Genomic DNA, 25581 nt, shown 5'->3' on the forward strand with positions numbered 1-25581 from the left:
AGTAAATACTTGTATTCCTCATAAAAGAAAGCAGTTCTGAGCATATTTTTTTAAACTCTCCTATTCCCCATGGAAATGTAATGAGTAAATTGATTATTGCTGTTATTGCCGTTCCCCGTTTTAATGGGTGTGTCCCTACACTGCCTTACATTGTCATCGCTGACTGGAAAGTGTTGCAATGTGTAATGACTAGTGATGAGCGGCAGGTGCCATATTCGATTTCGACGAAATTCGCGAATATTCGATAGAATATTCGTTTTATATTCGTAGAAATCGAATATTCGTCATTATTCTTGTTATCGCGATTAATATGCGATTTAAATAATCGAATTTCGATTTTAACTTAAAGGCTACTCTCATATTGAAATAGCAATGCGATTATTTCAAGTTATAATAATCGAATTTCGATTTTAACTTAGCACTGCTATATTCCATATTCGTTAATTCTAGCCTAATATGGAATATAGCAGTGCTAAGTTAAAATCGAAATTCGATTATTATAACTTGAATTAATCGAATTGCGATTTCAACTTGGACCTGGTTTACTATGGTTGGCTTGGTAGAATTAGCGAATATGACGAATATATTCGTTATATTCCACAAAACGAATATGGCGAATGTATTCGTTATATTCCACAAAACGAAGATAACGAAATATTCTCCATCTTCGTTTTAGCTACCTATTCATCAACTTCGCTAATTCTAGCAATCATATAGGAAAGTTTACTATAGAGACAGCTAAGTTTAATTCGCTATGCGATTATATGACTGCTTTTAAAAAAAAAAACAAATGGAATAATTATAATACCTGATAATTATTATAATTATTCTATTTATAAAAAAAAAGCAAAGTAATATAATCGCATAGCGAATTAAACTTAGCTGTCTCTATAGTAAACTTTCCTATATGATTGCTAGAATTAGCGAAGTTGATGAATAGGTAGCTAAAACGAAGATGCAGAATATTTCGTTATCTTCGTTTTGTGGAATATGACGAATACATTCGTTATCTTCATTTTGTGGAATATAACGAATATATTCGTCATATTCGCTAATTCTACCAAGCCATTGAAGCCAACCATAGTAAACCAGGTCCAAGTTGAAATCGCCATGCGATTAATATAACTCGAAGTAATCGCATGGCGATTTCAACTAGGTAATTACATTCCTCCGCTCTCACACTCCTTCATCCAGCATAGGGCTGCTTCCCCAGGCTGTCAATCCAAGTCACCTCCCCCTCCTAACCCTACTATCCACAGCAAAGACAAAGACTTATATACTACCGGCACATACTGCAGCGCAGTGTCCGGCTTCACGTCTCACTCTGCCGATTCGGCTGTGTGCAGAGCAGTAGTTATGATTGCGATATTATGTCCCAGTTGTATATTCAGATTGTTACACCAGGGTGGAGGGGGGGGATCTATACTATTTTAAATGTATTGCTATTTTTTATTCATTGCTATATTTTATTGCTGGTCATTATTTTAGCTGCGGGTCCCGTTTTGCCCGTTAAACTGTGAGTCTTGTCATACGGTACAGCACAGGGCCTCACGGCTGCCCCTGTACCAGCTCGTTCATTTCACCATTTCTTTTTCAACCATGTCACAGTTTCACTCCAAGTCACGGTTTTCATGTTTGCCACATTTTTCCGGTCATGCATGCACGCGTACCACACCGCATCCCCACTCCTAGCGCTGCCAAACATGTGTACCAGGTTCCCATGGCAGCCACCAACCTCACCAATCATCCCACACATTCCTTCCCCTCACACCCCTCGCCCAGCTCAGCGGCATGCCCGCCCTCTCACTGTCACCAGATGCTCGCCGCAACCCGGCCGCTCCACACGCTCCCCCTCCACAGACAACACCAGTGCCGCGGTCCCCCTCTTCCCCGCGCCTCCGTCCTCCTGCCGCGCTGCCGATGGCGACCGCCGCGTCCCGACGCCCGGTTTGCGCATGCGCGGCGGGGGCGCTGCGCGTGCGCGGCAGCCTGGCGGCCGGCCACAGGTGCCGCGCACGTGCGCTGTGTGTGTGTGTGGGGGTGGGGAGCCGAGGGGTGCCGCACGCACACCCCTGCACCAGCACCACAGATCCAGCTACCGCTCCCCTCCATCAGCCAGCGCATTCAGGGGGGGGCGCAAGTTAATCATCACAAGCCTGCATCAGGGAACACACCCGTCATGCCAACATCCATGTGCCTATTAAAATCCACCACAATAAAAGCCACACCATTCAAAACGCATCACACAACCACCGGAAAAACCCGCCATAGAAAAAAAAAAAAAAAAAACGCCATATGAAAAAAAAAACATGTTAAATGAGAAAAAAAAAAAAAAAAACGCCATATGTAAAAAAAAAAAAAAAAAACGCCATATGAAAAAAAATAAAAAAAAATAAACCCCCCATATACAAAAAAAAAAACAACCGCCATAAGAAAAAAAAAAAAAAAAAATTAAACCCGCCATATATAAATAAAAAAAATAACAAAAAAAAAACATTTTATTAAAATCAAAAATACCCCCGGTTTCATTTCTACATTAATATCTCAGTGAAACCAGCCATGTAAAAAAAAAAAAATGGGGGGTCCGCGTTCACACCTTCCGCCACGGCACGGGGCCTCATTTCACATACCATCCACCATACCGGGTCACCATTGCAACTCACGACGCAATCCTCTCAGGTCATGCTAACGTTCAGACCACAGTCAACTCTCGTCATAACACTTCTGTCTACCCCTCTTTTAGGCGGTCAAGCTTAGACTTATTTACGCTGCACGTATCCTGTGTCTTGTTCTTGCTACCAGGTACGTACACCTGCTCAATCGTTTATTTTCCTACATTTCACTCCATCCCGTTAGGGTCAGCGTGCTGGCATTAGGGGCTTCGGAATCCCACTAGATTAACCCCCTCTTGGCTTCGCCATCAGTCAGTGGTCCGCGAGGCCAACACCCCGCCTCACACGCTCGGAGGCAGCCGCCCATCGCGCCACTCGTTAGTAAGCCGCCTCGCTGTTGCATAGAGAGGGCCTCACCTGTCACTCCCTTTCCCTAGTCCTGTCTTACAAGTCACCGAGAGGCCTCACACTCCTGCCACCACGTCAGTGGCCTCATCAACCCCTCGCGCCAACTCATAGATAGAGCCTCTCAAGCCGCTCGGCAATTAGCAGGGCCTCATCTGTCACCATCCTAGGCTTAATTATTTCGCCATCCGGCATAGCTAGCTTGCCAGCACGATCCTGTGTTTCCCCACAATAACAAACTATTCTGTTTTAGCATGTCTCTGGAAGGAATTGAGAACTTTTCCCTTCCTGGCACTCCGGCCAGATCCATCACCTTAGCCCAGGGAGACGATCTTGCCAGCCCAGCGTCCATCAGATCCTAGACAATTCCGCGTATCACGACGGAATTGAGGAGACGGCAGATTCCCTTCCCCGCCACGGCAAGGAAAGCGGAGCTTTTCCGACTACTGCGCACGTCAACCAGTAACGCGGAGGCAGGGGAAGGACCCAGCCAGTCCATCACGGGGGACATACACGCCATGCTGGCCTCTTTGATGACGTCCATGTCCAGGGTCAACGACAGGTTAGAGAGGCTGGAGTCGGTCACCACATCCCTCTCCTTGGCAGGGCCACCACCGGCAGCGTCACCGGCACCATCCGGTTTGCCAGTGGGCGTGCCATCCATCAACCCAGATGACCAAGAAGTCAGCCCGGCGCACATGATACCGGAGCACTTGAAAAGGGACATTCTGGAAGGTAAGGATGTGAACCTGGCCTCCCTCCTGATTGCCTCTCAAGATATTGTCGAGAACAAAACTTATGCCTACGACGATGTCTCGGTTGTGGTCAAATCTAGGGATGCCCGCCTCAATAGAAAACTGTCTATTCCAGAATTTGTGTTGGCTTTCGGCATCTACAGGGAGGTCATCTGCACGGTCTACCCTAACAGAAGGGAGGAGCTCGACCTCTACATGCACAAACTGGTGGACCTGGGCAACAAATATGGGGGGTCGGCATTCTATGACTACCATAGATCTTTTTCGGCAAAGGTGGCAGGGGCTTTCTCCCAGTACGGAGTCCGCTCCAACTGGGCTAGAATCGACACTGTCATTTTTTGCCGACACTTCGCAGGCCTGAGGACGCCAGCTTGTGTGCACTGCTCCTCCACGGCCCACACCACCAATTTCTGCCCGAACGCGGCGGACAGACAAGCCCCCTCTCAAGCGGCCGGCCCCTCCGGGGTCACGGAGAAATCAACCCGGGACAAGCTGGGGCGGCCAATCAAGTTTCTGGGCAAGTCCCAGATTTGCAACAATTTTAATGTGGGATCCTGCAATTATAGCGGGTGTAGGTTGTTGCACATTTGTACCAATTGTTTCCGGGCTCATGCCAAGTCAATGTGTCCAAATAAAATGTTTTCTAAACCGTATCTATCGACCATAAATATGCCGGTTTTTACAGCATTCATGTCTCAGCACCCATCCAGACATCTCACGGATTTCCTCGTGGCGGGTCTGACAGAAGGCTTTCACACGGGCATCCTGCACATGCCGACAGGCACCCTGGAATGTCCAAATCTCCTATCCGCCCAGGGCAACCCCACCGCAATTGACGCCCTCATAGCCCAGGAAGTCGCAGAGGGCTTTGTGCTAGGACCATTCAAGACACCCCCATTCACCACATGGCGCACCAATCCCATTGGCATCGTCACCGGGAAATCTTCCCAGAAACAGAGGCTAATCATCGATTTATCGGCACCACACGGTTCAGCCGACCCCAGTCTCAACTCCCTCATTCCGTCGGAAGAATTCTCACTCCAATACACCACCATAGATCACGCCATCACCGCCATCAGGCAAGCAGGGGTCGGAGCATGGCTCAGCAAAACCGACATCGCCAATGCGTTCAAATTGCTACCCATTCACCCGTCGCTGTGGCACCTTCATGGCATCAAGTGGTCCGGAAACTATTATTTTTTCTCCCGGTTGACCTTCGGATCCAAGAGTAGCCCGGCCATCTTTGACACATTCGCGGAGGCACTATGCTGGTTGCTCCTGAACGTAGCAAGATGCCCGATGGTCCTGCATTACCTTGATGACTTTCTACTCGTGGAGGAAAACATCTCCCCTCCCGCCAGCCTCAGGGCCACCATCAAGCTGTTCGGGGAACTTGGGGTACCCATCTCCACCAAGAAAACAGAGGGGCCGGACACAGTCATCACCTTCTTGGGCATTCAGTTGGATTCTGCCTCTATGCAAGCCAGTTTGCCACTCGGGAAGATCCAGGTTATTCTCAACCACATAGACAATTACCTTCAACTCGGCAACTGCAATCGCAAGGAGTTACAGTCCCTATTGGGTTCCCTGAACTTTGCCATGCGCATCATTCCCCAGGGTCGCTCGTTCATTTCACGGCTTCTGCGCCTTTTCCCCCTTTTTCTTCACGACTCTCACAGGCTGCCCCTGGATGCCCACGCCACTGCAGATCTGGGTATGTGGAGAAGATTTCTGTCCGCCTGGAACGGCAGGAGCATGTTCCTCCCTCAGCTATCGGACTCTTCCCCATCTATCTGGTCAGATGCGGCATCCACCACAGGCTTCGCGGCCATTTTTGGGAACGATTGGCTGTGGGGTAGCTGGCCTCCTGCGGTCCAGGGTTTGGAAGGATTCTCCACTACCTCGGCTCTGTTCGAGATCTACCCTATCGTGGCGGCCGCCGTGGCGTGGGGTCATTCATGGGCAAACAGGTCGGTCCGATGCTACTCAGACAACCAGGCAACCTGCCAGATCATTAACAAGGGTCGGTCCAAATCCCTCACAATCATGAGGTTCCTGCGCAGGCTTACTTGGTTGGCAGCTTGCAACAATTTCTTCATACACTGCTTCCACGTCCCGGGAAGGTGCAATACGGCAGCTGACAATCTGTCTCGTTTCCAATTTCAGGCGTTTCATCAGGCTCTCCCGTCAGCGTCACCCACGGCCTCCATCACCCCGTCATTTCACCAGCTCATTCTGGATTAGATGTCATCATGCGCCATAGCCAGTCATTATCCCATTCTGCACATGGCATCAGACAACACACGCAGGTCATACAACAGAGCATTCGCACTGTTTAACAAATTCCTGTTGGAACACAACATCGCGCACCCATTTGTCATGACTTCCCTGCTGGGGTTTGCTTCCTTTTGCCACCTCAAGCTCAAACTGTCATACAACACCATCAAACTCTATCTCACCGGCATCCAACATCACATGCTAATCATACACCCTAACAACATCAGTTTCATGGCCTCACACCAAATCAAAACCATACTCAAAGGCATTCAGAAGACAGAACCCGCACGGCCGACACAGAGACTGCCCATTAACAGTCACATTTTCAAGGCATTATCCGACTTATTAGACACCAGACCTTTTGAAGCTGATACCAACTCCATCATCAAAACAGTGATGTACCTGGCCTTCTACGGATTCCTGAGGCCCGGGGAATTCACCACGACCTCGGCGACCCAAACCACACATTATCTGCTAGCCTCCCACTTGACGAAACACGGGGATCATTATATCCTAACCTTACCTCACTCCAAAAGCAGTCAGCTCTCACCCGTGAACATTCCATACTACCCTACGCAGAACAGATGGTGCCCAGTCGGGGTTCTGGACGCATACAAACAGCATCACAAGTTCCTACCCTTTCAGCCACTACTTCAACTGCGTGGGTCTGTACTCACCACCACCACCTTCATGACCTATGTCAGGTCATCCCTCACTCAACTAGGCCTCAACGCATCCAACTACTCTGGGCACTCCTTTCGGATCGGGGCCGCGTCCACGGCCTCCAGTGCCAACATCCCGGCTCATGTCATTAAGAAATTGGGGCGCTGGAAGTCATCCGCTTTCGCACGTTACATCCCCAATCCAACACGGGAGTTAAGAAATGCTTTCCAAAACATGTCGGGTTGAGCTTTCATGTATATCGAATACAATAAACTGTTTATTTCATTTTTGCCCTCTTCTTTCTCAGGCCTACCTCATCCTCGGTTTCGGCACACCACAACTGACTACGCTTATTCCCTGATTTCCTAGGTTCTTCACTGTACTACCGTAAGTGCCTCACACAAGTGTGAAGGCTTTGGCCTGGATTTGTGGAAGGGGCTGAGGTCCGCCTCCAGCCTATTTAGGGCACCCCTCTACCTGTCTCCTGCACCGTCCGAGGTCTGAACTTGACCCTCCCACCACTTCACTCATTAATAACTCATTTCTTCCACATCTCTTTCCTTGGGTGGGCCCTCTTCTTTCTCAGGCCTACCTCATCCTCGGTTTCGGCACACCACAACCGACTACGCTTATTCCCTGATTTCCTAGGTTCTTGACTGTACTACCGTAAGTGCCTCACACAAATATATATATATATATGTATCAAAGTTCACAGCAATTTGTTGCAGTATAGACAAGGTGTCAGTAAGTTGGTAAGTAACTATCAATGTCAGCGCTTCGATCTTTTAATGGAATTTGCCATATAACAGAGACAGCAGGCAGTTAGTGAAGGACCTACAGTATTTATGGGATATTAATTTATTTGTTTGTGTATGCTCCTGGATCTATCACTTATTTATATGTATTGCTATTTTTTATTGCTGGTCATTATTTTAGCTATTGTCCTGATTTTAGTTAATAAACACGTACTCCACCAGAAGCGCAGTGAAAGGGTCTCCAGCCAGAAAATAACCTGCACTTTCAGCCTGCAGACAATACCCCCCTTCCCCCAAACAGGGAGTTCCTTTTGTCTACCGGCTTTCAGTGAATGGGAGGGCAGGGCATCAGTGTGTAGAAAGATAGCGTGCGATCTAATTCACAGACTGCCTGTAGGGGAGGGGGTATGGGGTGCAACCTTATTCAGAGCCTCAGTAAAGTTCATTTGATATACATTTGCTAATATAAGCTTAAGTCCCCAGAAGTTTTTTATGTTATATTTATATCCAGTGCAGCAGTATATTGTGTATATACATAGTTCCACTACCAATCGCAATGCATGACTGCATAGAAATGTAAATACTGATATTATTGATAACTAGCAATGCATTTTTTACAAATATAAAAATATATTACAAGTTATATTATAATATAAATAATAATAATTATAATATATATTTATATACACGCACATATACATGTATATAAATTATTCATTTTTATTCATAAAGTAAAGTAACACTATATGCAGTAATATATATTTGTACTGTATGTATTTTTATTTATTTAATTAGGGATTAGGCTATCTTTCTATGCAAATTTTTGTCTCACTCTGCCGATTTGGCTGCGTGCAGAGCAGTAGTTATGATAGCGATATTATGTCCAAGCTCTCCCCCCCCCCCCCCCCTCCACCCTGGTGTAACAATCTGAATATACAACTGGGACATAATATCGCAATCATAACTACTGCTCTGCACACAGCCGAATCGGCAGAGTGAGACGTGAAGCCGGACACTGCGCTGCAGTATGTGCCGGTAGTATATAAGTCTTTGTCTTTGCTGTGGATAGTAGGGTTAGGAGGGGGAGGTGACTTGGATTGACAGCCTGGGGAAGCAGCCCTATGCTGGATGAAGGAGTGTGAGAGTGGAGGAATGTAATTACCTAGTTGAAATCGCCATGCGATTACTTCGAGTTATATTAATCGCATGGCGATTTCAACTTGGACCTGGTTTACTATGGTTGGCTTCAATGGCTTGGTAGAATTAGCGAATATGACGAATATATTCGTTATTTTCCACAAAACGAAGATAACGAATGTATTCGTCATATTCCACAAAACGAAGATAACGAAATATTCTCCATCTTCGTTTTAGCTACCTATTCATCAACTTCGCTAATTCTAGCAATCATATAGGAAAGTTTACTATAGAGACAGCTAAGTTTAATTCGCTATGCGATTATATTACTTTGCTTTTTTTTTATAAATAGAATAATTATAATAATTATCAGGTATTATAATTATTCCATTTGTTTTTTTTTTTAAAAGCAGTCATATAATCGCATAGCGAATTAAACTTAGCTGTCTCTATAGTAAACTTTCCTATATGATTGCTAGAATTAGCGAAGTTGATGAATAGGTAGCTAAAACGAAGATGGAGAATATTTCGTTATCTTCGTTTTGTGGAATATAACGAATACATTCGCCATATTCGTTTTGTGGAATATAACGAATATATTCGTCATATTCGCTAATTCTACCAAGCCAACCATAGTAAACCAGGTCCAAGTTGAAATCGCAATTCGATTAATTCAAGTTATAATAATCGAATTTCGATTTTAACTTAGCACTGCTATATTCCATATTAGGCTAGAATTAACGAATATGGAATATAGCAGTGCTAAGTTAAAATCGAAATTCGATTATTATAACTTGAAATAATCGCATTGCTATTTCAATAGGAGAGTAGCCTTTAAGTTAAAATCGAAATTCAATTATTATAACTTGAAATAATCGAATTGCGATTTCAACGTAATTCTCAAATCCGACAGTACATTCTAGTATATGGAGACGTTCCCATGGTGATGGGGACGCTCCATGAGCACGCAAGTCGGCAAAAGCGGCAACGGGCACTGACTGGAGCAGCCAGGAAGCCAGGAATCCAAAGGACAGGTAAGAACAACTTTAGGGAAGTGGGAAAGAAAAAAATATTAAAAAAAAAAAAAAACGAATATTCGAAATATCGAATTTATATCACTATATTTGAAATATTTGCGAATTAGCGAAGTGCCTATATTCGCGAAAAAAATTCGATATTCGAATATTCGCGCTCAACACTAGTAATGACAAACACACCCCACCATCACCACAATGCCAATGTTCAGTTGGCATTTTATTCATATATTTCCAAGAGATGTAACAGAGGAAGTGCACAGAATAGAGTTCCGTGAAAATATGCATTGCTATTTCAAGAAAAAAAATCCAAGTATTTACAGCTGACAGATATGCACCATGAAGGAGAGCTGACAGGTCCTCTTTAGGGTCCCTTACACACAAATTTATTCAGTTATTTTTTATATAAAAAAAAAAAATGCACAAGTTTCATTTTTTTCAATACCACATGCAGTTTTTATGGCGTATCCCCGTGCAGGCCTTTTGCTGCTCCCCTAAAATGATCGGAGCGGCCGATAACACACGTTCGAGGCCACTCCATTCATTTCTTTGGGTGTTCCGGAGATAGCCGAGTACAGTGCACCAATATCTCCGGAACTCCCATAGACATGAATGGAGTGGCCGTGTGCAAGTGTGATCAACCACTCCGGTCATTTTAGGGAAGCAGCAAGGGGCCTTGCAGGAGGTATGATGCCCCCATTCTCCTTATTGATGGGTGTGACGAGACCAATCTCTCCACATTGCATTGGAGAAGCCTGGTTGCCCGTCTGCTTCCTTTAGACTATGGCCCCATGTTGAAACGCTTGATTTTCCCCTGCAAAGACAGTGTGAAAGAATTTGGCTCCATGGCAATTGAACTGTATTCATGTAGTCTGAGTGCCATTCACCTAATAATATGCACCCAGACCTGAGCCATCTAGGGATATGTTAAATGTCTATGTTTTATGCAATAGCTGCACAGCTAAATATTCCTATGTCTTTTATTGTCTTTTGCTACCATGTGGCTAATGGAGTTTTGCCTCTGCCCTTGGAGATAAATTGGATTACTTCCCAATTGTCTCCAGGACAGAAGACATTGTAAAAAACTGTGTATTCTCCTGCCTGTGATAATTACATTAACCCATTGTGTAAGGTAATTGTATCACAGGCAAAGGGGATGATTTTGTGTGGGAGTGTCTGAGTGTATTGTACTGGATTACTGGTTGTTTTACAAAACCCTGTGGGTTATACTAATGTGTAAGAATGTGTATATAAGAACAATAAACACACAGCTCTGGCTGTCCACTGCTGTACCCTCAACACAGAGCTTGGTCTCGTTCTTGGGGAGGATTGTATGCTGTTCCAGTTCGACTGCTAGGAGTGTAAATCTTTCATATGGTTTTTCCTATTCGGCTGTATGCAGCATTCATATGGTTTCCAGTTTGGGAGATTGGCGTCTTTAGTAGCTGCCTGTGCACCTCGAAAGGGAATATCTCTAAAACGGATTTTACCCCCTTTTATGCCCGGGGTGCCGTTGCAATTGATGGCAAGCAGCGGGATCGTTCTCACAGCCAGAGGGACAGCTGCAGGAGACACCATTTCATGGATTTACAAGTTGGGGACAACGCATGTCCCAGTACAGCGACCCTAAGATCAACACAATGGAAACAGCAGTGGAGTACGATGAGGGTGTCATGGATGACCGAGATGCAGTCTACAAAGGCATCTGGTACCAGGCACTGGGTATTGTGGAGTATCTGCGGGACGAGAGACTCCCCATGGAAGACCAGCGGTTGCAGAAGCGAGTAGCCCTGCGGATGCCCTTCCTGAGAGAGCAGCCCCGGGAGGAATGGATAAAGAAATTGGAACACCTAGTATGGCAGAAGCTGTGGCTGGAAAATGCCTACCAGGCGCTCTGCTGGTATGGGGAACAGTACCTACCTTGGACAGCTGAGTATGACAAGCCAGAGGGAGAGGAGTTTGATGGTCCTGGTTTGTTATGGGAGACTTTTTCAGAGCTGGAGTTTGGGAGCCCTACACAAGCCCGGTTCTGTGATCTCTTTGAATGGAGGGAGAGCAGGTATGACTGGGACGACACTCATGAGATTGAGCAAAACCTGCTCCACCTGGTGACCCGGGAGATGGAGCTGGAACAGGGCTACCAGCAGCTTTTCCACTCCAGTGAGAAGACTCAGCAGGAGAGCAGAGTGACAGACCCAGAGTCAGACCCCTTCAGCTGGGAAGATATTGTGGAGGTTTACTGGGAAGAACCCCAGGGGGCCGGTGGAGATGGGACCAAGGTCTCTCCACCTTTCCTGCAGGGAATTGGGAGCCCAGTCTCCATTCCCGAGCAGCAGGCTGAGTTACAGGGGGCAGAGACAGTTGGTCCTGTCCCCCAGCGACAGAGTGTCCTACAGGGAATAGAGAGCCCAGTCTCCTTTCCCCAGCAACAGGACACTGTATTGGGTGCGGAGACAGTCGGTCTTCCTCCCCAGAGGCTTGAAGTAAGTATGGGAGAGGAGCTTGCTACCCCCTCTCCCCAGCCGCAATGTGATTTATTGGGAATTGGGAGCCCAGTCTCCATTCCCCAGTGGCAGGCTGAGTTACAGGGGGCAGAGACAGTCGGTCCTGTCCCCCAGCAGCAGAGTGTTTTATTGGGAGAGGAGAGCTTTGTCCTCCCACCCCAGCGGCAGAGTGTCAAGCAGGGAATAGAGAGCCCAGTCTCCTTTCCCCAGCAGCAGGGCACTGTATTGGGAGCAGAGACAATCGGTCGCCCTCCCCAGAGGCTGGAAGTATGTATGGGAGAGGAGATTGTTACCCCCTCTCCCCAGCGGCAGCTAAACGTACCAGGGGGAGACAGTAAGCCCCACAACAGTGCAGATGGGACCATGGTCTCTGCACTTACAGCACAGGGGGTAGGGACAGTCGGTCCTGTCCCCCAACAACAGGGCTGTCTAGCCAAAGGGGAGACAGTCAGTCTCCCCCTCCAGCAGCAGAGCTTGGTATCCAAAGGGGAGACAGTCTGTCTCCCCCTCCAAAAACCAGGCTCCAACCAGGCTTCTTCTGTGGTAGTGCTGGCACCAGGGCAAAGTACCGCTGGTCTCTGCCCACTCAGCAACCCACCAAGGCAGTCTACCAGTCCCCCACACAGCCGTGGTGAGGCACCTGGACATGGACACGTTTCTCACTTGCTCAGGTGTAGTAACCATTTATTGTGGGTGGGCTGTACTGCTGTTTCTGTTTTGTGAGTGGGCTGCTGGACTAACAAGGGCACTGACTGGCAGAAAGTCAGATACCCTGTTAGTCTGTTTGGAAAAGGGGAGAGATGTGACAAGACCAATCTCGCCACATTGCATTGGAGAAGCCTGGTTGCCCGCCTGCTTCCTTTAGACTATGGCCCCATGTTGAAACACTTGATTTTCCCCTGCAAAGACTATGTGAAAGAATTTGGCTCCATGGCAATTGAACGGTATTCGTGTAGTCTGAGTGCCATTCACCTAATAATATGCACTCAGACCTGAGCTATCTGGGGATATGTTAAATGTCTATGTTTTATGCAATAGCTGCACAGTTAAATATTCTTATGTATTTTATTGTCTTTTGCTACCATGTGGCTAATGCAGTTTTGCCTCTGCCCTTGGAGATAAATTGGATTACTTCCCAATTGTCTCCAGGACAGAAGAGAATGCCACAATTAAGAGGTTGTGTGGTCATCAATGTTCTGTAAGCAAACGCTGTATACTGTCCTGTTCTATGTCTAGAAGAATGAGAATTTCACCATCAACACAGAAAGGGATTCTTTACTGTAAGAGCAGTGAGACTATGGAACTTTCTATCAGAGGAGGTTGCGATGTGTAGTGGTAGTTTTTCAAACTGGTACTGTCGGATCCTGATCCTTGGGAAGTACTATTAACTCTTTTAGATATATGGAGACTTGCAAGTGTAAGCAACCAGCACCGATGAAATAAGTCAGTCTGCTTTGTGTCCAAGAAATTCTGTGTCTGTTAACCTTTGTTAGACTATTTTACTGGGGTAACCCCGCCCTCAATGGCACATGGCCGCCAAATAATATCACAGATAGGCAGGTACAATCCACCTCATGCCTTGACCAATAGGAATACATTTCAGAACTGAAAGGTACACATTTGCACACTTCCTGAGAGTGCCGGTGGGTGGAGCTCAAACATTCTCACCATCCACTACCACACTCGTGCAAATGCTTTTAAATGAATCAGCATTTTATTTAAACAGCTATGCCCCTAATCGGACAATATCTATTTAATTTGGTACAGATATTATCCTACAGATCCAAAGTGAACCTCTGTTAGACATTGTTCCGAAAGGGGGGATCAGTCCCTGAGAAAGGTCTTTTAAAACAGGGTCGACCAAGAAAGGTGATATAACATTCACATGGCCACCAGTCCCACCAACAAATATTTTGTAGCATGTTGGGGCCCCCATGGTTCAATGAGACCGGCATCCGTGTGCTATACCCCACCGTTGCTTATGAGGATCCGCTGACAGCTTTCACTAAGAACATTGTTCTCAGAGCCAGCAGCCATTAGATCCCCCTCAAACCAACGGTGGCGGCTTTCACATGGGGGGGGGGGGGGGGCAGGAACCCGAGTGCTGATCTATAGAATTTCCTGTGTAACGTCGTGATCCGATCACGCTTCTTTATAACCGTAATCCGGTCAGACCTTACACAGGGAGGCATATACAAAATAAACCTACATAACCTAAGCTAAAAAGAAAGTCCACTATAGTCATCCTATGCTAATAAAAATTTCCACGACTGATGGTGAACTGAATAAAAGATTCTAAAGGGTCTTGGGTATATTTTTTGATTGTAAAATTATCTTACGATATGGGTACTAGATATTGTTAGATATGACATTGATTTAGGCATTTATTCAGATCTGGATTAACAATGTAGGAATATAGGTTGGATTTGTGTCTTTTTCCAAATATGTAACCATGACTATTAGAGCAAACATGGCAACTTAAACAAAACTATTTCTAAGAAAATGGCAATGAATTTAAAAGTTGGGTACAGTAAAGTCATCTTTGAGTTGTTAGGAACCCTCATTAAAGTGGTTTCACACTATATCTTTTTTGAGAAACATAAAGTTTTTTTCAACATTTTTTTTTTAGCAAACAATGCAACAGCTAGATGTTACATTATGACCAATAATGTTTTTGTTGTACCAGTTTAAGACTGTTTCCTTTCATGTTTTTATTATTTATGTTTCACTTATATAGCTCTGACATATTTCGCAGGGCTTTACAGACATTAGCATCAGGTTGTCCCCAATGTGGCTCAAAATCTAAGTTCCCTATCAGGGGGAGAACATACAAACTCCAAGCAGATGTTGTCCTTAGTCAAATTTGAACCTGGAACTCCACTGCTGCTAGGCCAAAGTGCCAACCATTAACCCCAACACTGCAAGGCACCAGTGCCAACCACTTAGCCATAGTGTTTTATACCCGTGTTTTTATTTTATTTTTTTATTGCAGCATTATTTGGGGGTGGCATTGTTTCAAACATTTTCCCATAGACTTCTCTATAGGTAAAAGAAACATTTGAAAATATTTGTCTTATGTACTATGTTACTTGTTACTGAAAAACACCAACACAAAAAACAGCAAGAAAAATGCACCCTAAATACTCTTTACTGAATAAAATACAATTTGTATAAAACTATTAATAACAAACCTCAATTGTTATCTTCTCAGCCTCCTCCAGCTTACCATTATACTTGGCTACTCTTTTCATTTCATTAACAGCCTTGGATGTGTTACCTGAGAGAACAAGCCACCTGGCAGATTCTGGGAACCACCTATAAAAAAGAAAATCAGCCATGGTGTCTACAGATGTCGAAGATATTAACTTGACCTTAAATAAACAGTTTCAGCAAACTAGCAGATAGAGATGGCCTTGCGGTTCGCCCGGCGGTCGTTTTGCGGCTAACTTTGCTCGTTCGCTGTTCGCCGAACAGGTGAACATATGGCGATGTCCGTAGGCGCCATATTTTTTGCATTGTGCAGAACTTTGACCCATGACACATCCATCAGGTGGGACAAGACAGCCAATTGAGACGTTTCAGCACATGGACACACCCCCTACCCTATAAAAAAAAAACAATGTGGCCGCTATTTTACATTCAGTCTGATGAGGCAGGGGTGTGATATACCTAGAAAATACTTTCCGTATAGTGCATTTTTAATTTGCAGAAGTTGTGTGCGGTTCTGCTGAGATACCCCAGCTATACAGAGGTACAAACACTATTGGAACAAATAATTTCAACTGGTGTGATATATCAGCTGCCCCCCCCCCCCATAAAAATTATTGAGGCAGGGGTGTGATATACCTATAATATAATTTCCATACAGTACTTTTGTAATTTGCAGGAGTTGTGTGCAGTTCTGCTGAGATACCGCAGCTATACAGAGTGACAAACGCTATTGGAACAAATAATTTCAACTGGTGTGATATACCAGCTGCCCCCCTAAAAAACTGATTGAGGCACGGGTGTGATATACCTATAATATAATTTCCATATAGTATATTTGTAATTTGCAGGCGTTGTGTGCGGTTCTGCTGAGATATCGCAGCTATACAGAGGGACAGACGCTATTGGAACAAATAATTTCATTTGGTATGATATAACATTTGCCCCCCGAAAAATACTGATTGAGGCAGGGGTTTGATACACCTAGAATATATAGTTTCCGTATAGTGCATTTGTAATTTGCAGGAGTTGTGTGCGGTTCTGCTGAGATACCCCAGCTATACAGAGGGACAAACGCTATTGGAACAAAAAATTTCAAATGGTGTGATATACCAGTTGCCCCCCCCCCCCCCCCCAAAATACTGATTGAGGCAGGGGTGTGATATACCTATAATATAATTTCCATATAGTACATTTGTAATTTGCAGAAGTTGTGTGTGGTTCTGCTGAGATACCCCAACTATACAAAAGGACAAACGCTATTGGAACAAATAATTTCAACTGGTGTGATATACCAGTTGCCCCCTAAAAAAACTGATTAAGGGGTTTGATATACCTGCTTCCAGCAAATAATCATTAGGCAGTTCTATATACCTACTTCCACAAATACTGCTCTTCTATAGGGACTTTGTCATAGGGTCATTTTGAAAATGACAGGCAGAGGAAGAGGCCGGCCATTTCGCAGGGTTGGTAACGGTTGGGCAGATGCACCAGGCCGGAACCTAAGTGAGAAGTTGCAGAAGGTGCGCGCGATTACGTCAAAGGATACACCAGAGTTGGTTGAGTGGCTCACTCAGTCTTCAGCTTCTGCACCCTCCTCATCCTCTGTATCTGCACCCTCCTCACTCTCTGCTGTGTGCACCCCCAAAGACACCAACACCACCATCACCACCACCATAGCCCCTCCACTCAAGTCAGATTAATTATTTTCCTATCAATTTCCAGAGCTTATCGATGCGCAGGCATTCTTGGCATCGGATGAGGAAGAGGAGGTAGCAACAGCAGCCACCCAGCGGTCTGATGACAGTAAACATATTAGCACAAGAAGGGTGGTCCGCTGCCTACTCCGAGATCTCAAATGTCAGTGGTGGTGAAGGTGACTGGACGTCACGTGGGTGCCTACAAGAGAGGAAGAGGAGGGGAGTTCAGACGGAGAGACGGAGCAGCAGATAGGGAGGAGAAGCAGGCAGAACTTGCAGTGCACAGGAGGCAAAAAGAAGACTGCAAATGTATCTGGAGCGAGCCATCCACCATGCACGGTCACATCTTGTGCTCCAAGGATGCGGCACATGGCTCTGCAGTGTGGGCATTTTTTAACTTGCTAGCTGCTGACAATAGTGCTGCCATCTGCAGCCTGTGCTGTCAATGCTTAAGTCGCAGTAAGCCCAACACTCACCCAGGCACGACCCCTTAAGAAGGCACTTCGCCTCCCATTAACGAGCCCAGTGGGAACAACATCTTTAGAACCCACAAAGCCACACTCCTGGTGCTCCACGACCTGCCTCTTCTCCTTCTCCTTTTTCCACCTACATTTGCAAGAAATAGTATGTGCGCCCTTTGTAATATGGATTTCTGCACAAATTGGTCATAAAATGTGATCTGATCTTCATCTAGGTCACAACAATAGACAATCACAGTCTGCTTAAACTAATAACACACAATGAATTAAATGTTACCATGTTTTTATTGAACACACTATGTAAACATTTACAATGCAGGTGGAATAAGTATGTGAACCCCTAGACTAATGACATCTCCAAGAGCTAATTGGAGTGAGGTGTCAGCCAACTGGAGTCCAATCAATTAGATGAGATTGGAGGTGGTGGTTACAGCTGCCCTGCCCTATAAAAACACACACCAGTTCGGGGTTTGCTTTTCACAAGAAGCATTGCCTGATGTGAATGATGCCTCGCACAAAAGAGCTCTCAGAAGACCTACGATTAAGAATTGCTGACTTGCATAAAGCTGGAAAGGGTTATAAAAGTATCTCAGTATATCAGTCCATGGTAAGACAAGTTGTCTATAAATGGAGAAAGTTCAGTACTGCTCCTACTCTCCTTAGAAGTGGCCGATGACTGCAAGAGCACAGCTCAGACTGCTCAATGAGAAGAAAAGAATCCTAGAGTGTCAGCTAAAGACTTACAAAAGTCTCTGGCATATGCTAACATCCCTGTTAGCGAATCTATGATACATAAAGCACTAAACAAGAATGGATTTCATGGGAGGATACCACAGAGGAAGCCACTGCTGTAAAAAAAAACATTGCTGCACGTTTACAGTTTGCACAAGAGCACCTGGATGTTCCACAGCAGTACTGGCAAAATATTCTGTGGACAGATAAAAACCAAAGTTGAGTTGTTTGGAAGAGGCATAGCACACTGTGTGGAGAAAAAGAGGCACAGCACACCAACATCAAAACCTCATCCCCACTGTGAAGTATGGTGGAGGGGCATCATGGTTTGGGGCTGTTTTGCTGCACCAGGGCCTGGACAGATTGCTATCATCGAAGGAAAAATGAATTCCCAAGTTTATCAAGACATTTTTCAGGAGAACTTAAGGCCATCTGTCCACCAGCTGAAACTCAACAGAAGATGGGTGTTGCAACAGGACAACGACACAAAGCAACAACAGAATGGCTTAAACAGAAGAAAATATGCCTTTTTGAGTGGCCCAGTCAGAGTCCTGACCTCAACCCGATTGAGATGCTGTGTCATGACCTCAAGAAAGCGATTCACACCAGACATCCCAAGAATATTGCTGAACTGAAACAGTTCTGTAAAGAGGAATGGTCAAGAATTACTCATGACCACTGTGCACGTCTGCAACTACAGGAAACGTTTGGTTGAAGTTATTGCTGCCAAAGGAGGTTCAACCAGTTATTAAATCCAAGGGTTCACATACTTTTTCCACCTGCACTGTGAATGTTTACATGGTGAGTTCAATGAAAACATGGTAACATTTATTTTTTTGTGTGTTATTAGTTTAAGCAGACTGTGATTGTCTATTATTGTGACTTAGATGAAGATCAGATCACATTTTATGACCAATTTGTGCAGAAATCCATATCATTCCAAAGGGTTCACATACTTTTTCTTGCAACTGTATTTGTCCTCCACTCTACCTTCCACCGTACCTTCACCACGTTCATCTGGCACAAGGCAGGCTTCCGTAGCCCAAATGTTTGAGCGTAAAAAATGATGACGCTGGATAATCCTCTTGCCCAATGGCTGACCGCTGGCTTGTCGGAACTGCTAGCCCACCAACTACTGCCATATAAGTTGGTGGACTCTGAGGCCTTCAGAAAATTTGTGGCCATTGGCACATCGCAATAGAAGGTCCCCCGGAAGGAAATATTTCTCCCAAAAGGGCATCCCAGAGCTATAGGGCCACGTTCAGTGGCAAGTGAATGTATCTCTGGCACACAGTGTCGGTGCCAAGATATATCTTACCACAGACACGTGGTCTAGCAAACATGGGAAGGGAAGGTACATAACTTTTACTGCCCACTGGGTGAACCTTCTGATGACCGTCAAGCATGTAACTCGTGGCACCCATGTGGATTTGGTGTTACCCCCACGGATTGCATGCAGGCCTGCCTCTTCTTCTCCTCCTCCTACTCCATCCTCCGTCTCCTTCTCGGCTGACTCCTCCTTCTCCACTGCTACCGCATCTTTCGCTGCACCCCCTAGCTCCCCAGAACCTATTTGACGTGCCAGGTGAGATGTTGCCATGCTGTGCTGCGGCTGTTGTGCCTGAAAGCCAAGAGCTACACCGGTCCTGCACTCCTTTCAGCTCTGTGGTCACAGGCAGATCAGTGGCTAACCCTGCTCAATTTGACAGTTGGTAAAGTGGTGTGCAACAACGGTGCCAATCTGCTGAGCGGGCTGAAACAGGGCAAAATGACACTTGTGCCATGCATGGCACACATCCTGAACTTAGTTGTGCAGCGATTTGTTGCCAAATATTTCGAGTCCAGGACGTCTTGCGGCAAAATCTCTGGCCATTTCAGAAGATCTTACACGGCCATGGCTCACCTTGCTGACGTTCAGTGGCAACACCACTTCCCCATCAGATGACTGATTTGTGACTGCCCGACGCGCTGGAACTCCACCTTGTATATGCATGATAGGATTCTCCAGCAGAACAGTGTCGTTAGCGACTACCTGTACGAACTCTGCGGCAGGACAGGTTCTGGGAGCTTGTTTTTTTTTCACTGTGCCAGTGGCTGCTCATGCGCGACGCATGCAGACTTCTACAGCCATTTAATGAGATCACCAAACTGGTCAGTCGCAACCAGGGCACTATCAGTGACATTGTACCTCACGCCTTCTTTCTGGAGCGTGCATTGCATCGTGTCATTGATCAAGCCGTCAAGGAGCAGGAGCAGGAAGATGAGGAAGTCGCAATGCTGAATGAATTCCCAGGGGGGGGCTATTCCATCTGAGACAAGTCAGCAGGAGTCTGAAGAGGAGTCAGAGGAGGATGGTGGATGGGGGGAGGAAACCGAGGAAGACATTCTCCCACTCATTGCGTGGGAGCCAGGCCGCTCCACCACTTCCAATTTAGTGCAAATAGGGACCTTCATGCTCCAGTGTTTGAAGAGGGACCCCCATATAAAAAAGCATAAAGGGAAAGGCCCAGTACTGGGTGGCAATGTACTTAGACCCCCGGTACAAACACAAAATGGTGGACATGTTACCAGCATCACAGAGGGTGTCAGAATGCAGTATTTCCAGGCCCTGCTGCAAAAGATGCTGCATTCTGATGTTGCAGGCCCTGGCAGAAGAATTTCCACCCACAGAGAAACAGTCTTGAGTACCAATCCTACAGTGCATGCAAGAAGAGGGCGGTTTGAAGATGTGTTAGTTACTTTGGATATGAGATCATTCTTGCAGCCAACCCATCGAGAGCCGTCCTCCGGATCCAGCCCCAGGGAACACTTAGACCGACAGTTGTCAGAATAAATCAGTTTAAACGGCTGATGTGGACGCTTTTAGAAGCGAGGAACCCCTGGACTACTGGGTGTGCAGGCTTGACCTGTGGCCAGAGCTGGCACAATTTTCCATGGAACTGTTGGCTTGCCCCTCGTCCAGTGTACTGTCCGAAAGGATGTTCAGCGCAGCAGGGGGGATGGTGACCAATAAGCGCACTCGCCTAGCTCACGAGAGTGTGGACTACCTCACATTTCTAAAAATGAATGAGGCATGGATCTTGGAGGAATTCAACACCTATGACGACCACATTTAATTGAATTTCCTCATGACAGCCCACAAATATCCGCCACCGCACAAGACAAATAATGGTCCCTGTCTTAGGTAAATACAGCGGCATAAAGGGCCTTTTCTTTCCGGTGAATGCCTAAGACCTCGGAGGAATTCAACACCTATGACGACCACGTGTTATCGAATTTGAACTATTATCATTTGCTTTTTTTTTAAAGAGGGGGGATTTCGTTAGCCATGTTTTTAATCTAAAGTATTTTTATATTTTTAGTTCTTTTAAACATATGTATTTGACATCTATTTGTACTGGCCTGCAGTAAAATTGATATCTAATGACCATCTAATATACCTCCAGCCACATAAATTACTTGCTCGTTTCTGTCTGGTGAATGCCTATTGTTTGGGACCTGTACTACACTGGCCTGCAGTAAAATTTATATTTAATGGCCGTCTAATATACCGTACCACCCGCCACATAATCACTTGATCATTTATGTACAGTGAATGGATACTTTTTGGGGCCTGTAATCTAACTGGAAACAGTAAAATTACAACCACATTATCAATTGTGCTTTTCTGTACGGCCTGCTGTAAAATTGATATGCATAATTTTTGGGGCCTGTAATCTAACTGGCCAACAGTAAAATTGTTATACGGTAATCGCCTAATGTACCTCCAGCAACATTGTCAAATGTTCTTGTCTGTACGACAAATTAATAATTTTTGGGGCCTGTAGTCCACTGGCCTGTAGTAAAATTATTATCCATTGACCGTCTAATATACCTCTGGCCACATAATCACTTGATCTTTTATGTATGGTGAATGCATAATTTTTGGGGCCTGTAATCTAACTGGTCAACAGTAAAATTGTTTTACGGTGACCGCCTAATCTACCTCCTGTCATGGAACCATGAACCAGACGTACAACAAGAGATAAGTGGAAATAAGAAGGCTTTATTGAAAATCAAGCTGTAAGCAAAAGTCCAAACGGATGGCTAAACCGAAGCAGGGTCTTGCGTAGCCAGAGGTCAGGAACCAGAAGGGTAGTCAGACGAAGCCAGGATCAGGAACCAGCGGGGTAGTCAGACGAGGCCAGGATCAGGAACCAGAAGCAGCAGCAGTCTTAGAAGCATGTGAACACAGGAGGACCAAGCAAGGAACTGAAGCCACAGACCTCCTATATATATGAGCTAGGCATCCAGCTCCTCCCAGTGGGAAGGAGAAGCCGCAGGGTGGGAGGCTACAAGAAACCCAGAAACCAAGATGGCCGCCAGCACATGTCAAACGAAGGAGAACAGCAAGAAGGTAAGACCATGACAGTACCTCCCCCTCAAGGGCCCCTCCTCCGCGGAGTAAGGAACGGTTTCTGAGGGAAGTGTGCGTGGAAGGCTCGGAGCAAAGCAGGAGCATGGACATCTGCGGAGGGAACCCAGGAACGCTCCTCTGGACCATAACCACGCCAATGGACCAAAAACTGCAACCGACCGCGGACCAGGCGTGAGTCCAGGATATTGCTCACCTCATATTCCTCACGATTGCCCACTTGGACCGGACGGGGCCGAGGAACCGAGTAAGTGAAACGATTACACACCAATGGCTTCAACAGGGAGACATGAAACACGTTGGAGATCCGCATGCCAGGAGGAAGCGCAAGGGCATAGGCTACCGGGTTTACCCTGCGAAGCACTCGGAAGGGACCAACAAAGCGAGGCGCCAGCTTGGGAGTGGGCACTCGAAGGTTGAGGTTGCGGGTGGACAACCATACACGGTCTCCGACCTGGTAGGATGGAGCGGGCGCTCGTCTGCGATCAGCCTGGAGTCTCTGGCGCTGCGCAGAGACCTCAAGGGACCTCTGGATCTGTACCCAAGAAGCACGTAGGACGGAAAGGTGATCCTCCACAGCCGGAATATCCTGGGGAGAACCTCCGGTAACACGGCAGGTTGGAACCCATAATTGGCCATGAAGGGAGACGTCCCAGAGGAAGAGTTCACCGCCGTGTTCCTGGCAAACTCAGCCCAAGGCAGGAGGTCAACCCAATTGTCTTGGTGATCGGAGACATAGCAACGAAGGAATTGCTCCAAGGCCTGATTGGATCGTTCTGCGGCCCCATTGGACTGAGGGTGGTAGGCCGAGGAGAAAGAGAGATGAATCCCCAACTGGGAGCAAAAGGCGCGCCAGAACCTGGACACAAACTGACTCCCCCGATCCGACACAATCTCCTTGGGCAAACCGTGCAACCGGAAGACCTCCCTGGCGAAAATCGTGGCCAACTCTTGTGCAGAGGGTAACTTCTTGAGAGGAACACAGTGGCACTTTTTGGAAAACCGATCCACAATCATGAGAATGACCGTATGGCCTCGGGATGCAGGGAGGTCCACAATGAAATCCATCCCCAGGTGTGACCATGGGCGCTCCCCGGTGGCTATGGGTTGCAAAAGGCCCAACGGAAGGTGCCGAGGGGACTTACTCTGGGCACAAACGGAGCATGCCGCTACATATGCGGTGATGTCGGAACGTAGAGAAGGCCACCAGAACAGACGTGAAACAGCCAAGGACAGCTGATTCTTTCCAGGATGCCCCGCGGCCTTGGAGTTATGGTAGGTTCGCAACAACCGAGTGCGCAACTCCTCAGGCACAAAACATCTGCCGTTGGGTCTCCCAGAGGGAGCACCAGATTGAGCCGCCAAAATCTGCTCACCCAGGGGAGAGGTCAGGCTGGTGCGAATGGCGGCCAGGATCTGATTCGGAGGTATGACCGAAGTCGGAATCGACTCCTCCCCGGACAGCTCGGAGTACTGCCGTGATAAGGCATCCGCTCTGATGTTCTTGGAACCGGGTAGGTAGGAGACCACGTAATTAAAACGTGACAAGAACAGAGCCCATCTGGCCTGACGTGGTGTCAATCTCTTGGCCTCAGAAAGGTAGGTCAGATTCTTGTGGTCCGTCAGGATGAGAACCGGAACCACCGAACCCTCGAGCAAGTGCCTCCATTCTTTAAGGGCCTGCACGATGGCCAATAACTCCCTGTCACCAATCTGATAGTTGCACTCCGCGGAAGACAGTTTCCGGGAGTAAAACCCACAAGGAAGCAGAGGACCCTCTGGTGTTCTACGCTGAGACAGAAGGGCGCCTACTCCCGTCTCAGACGCGACCACCTCGAGGACAAAGGGCAACCCAGGGTTGGAATGCGACAGAATCTGAGCCGACACAAAGGCGGACTTTAGAGCCTCAAAAGCTCGGATGGCCTCGAGCGGCCAGACCTGGAAATTACTGCCCTTCCTGGTCAGATCCGTGAGAGGCTTGGCTAGCATAGAAAAGTCCCTGATGAACTTCCGATAATAATTGGCGAAGCCCAAAAAGCGCTGCAGGGCACGGAGACCACTGGGCTGGGGCCACTGTAAGACAGCCGAAACCTTCTCAGGATCCATGGAGAACCCCTCAGCGGAAATGATGTAACCTAAGAAGGTTACCTGGGATCGGTGAAATTCGCATTTCTCAAGCTTACCGAACAGCCTGTTCTCTCGTAACCGTTGCAACACTCGTCTGACATCCATAATGTGGGCCTCCATGGATTCAGAATATACCAAGATGTCATCCAAATAGACCACCACACACTGCTGCAACAGGTCACGGAAAACATCGTTGATGAATTCCTGGAAGACTGCGGGCGCATTGCACAACCCAAAGGGCATAACCAAGGATTCATAATGACCGGTCCTGGTGTTAAACGCGGTCTTCCACTCATCGCCCGCCTTGATCCTTACCAGGTTATATGCCGCCCTCAGGTCGAGTTTGGTAAAGACCGTGGCCCCTTTGAGGCGATCGAACAGCTCGGAAATCAAGGGTATCGGGTAAGCGTTCTTGATCGTGATGCGATTGAGACCCCTGTAATCGATGCAAGGCCTCAACTCACCGCCCTTCTTTTTCACAAAGAAAAATCCAGCCCCTGCCGGGGACGAGGATTTGCGAATGTGTCCGCGTGAAAGCGCCTCCCTCACGTACTCCTCCATGGCCTCATTCTCCGCTACCGACAGTGGATAGACTTTGCCACGAGGAGGAACGGCACCAGATTGTAACTCTATGGCACAATCGTATGGGCGGTGCGGAGGTAGGGCAACCGCGCGCACCTTATCGAATACATCCCGGTACTCCTCGTATTCAGGAGGCAACAGAGAGTCCGAGGAAGTACACAGCAACTTGACAGGCCCATGGATGCAACTAGCCCCACA

At 46.7% G+C, this 25581-nt stretch overlaps 1 protein-coding gene across 1 annotated transcript in view; it reads right to left on the reverse strand.

Annotated features, from left to right (window-relative positions):
• LOC122921135 (solute carrier family 22 member 6-A-like) overlaps nucleotides 1-25581 on the reverse strand; it is a 136657-nt gene that overhangs the window by 43336 nt on the left and 67740 nt on the right. The window contains exon 5 of the mRNA XM_044271136.1: nucleotides 15334-15457. Within this exon, the coding sequence (XP_044127071.1) occupies nucleotides 15334-15457 (124 nt within the window). The remainder of the gene's footprint in view (nucleotides 1-15333; nucleotides 15458-25581) is intronic.

This window comes from Bufo gargarizans, chromosome 10, assembly GCF_014858855.1.
Source record: "Bufo gargarizans isolate SCDJY-AF-19 chromosome 10, ASM1485885v1, whole genome shotgun sequence".
In the NCBI taxonomy this organism is placed as follows: Eukaryota; Metazoa; Chordata; class Amphibia; order Anura; family Bufonidae; genus Bufo; species Bufo gargarizans.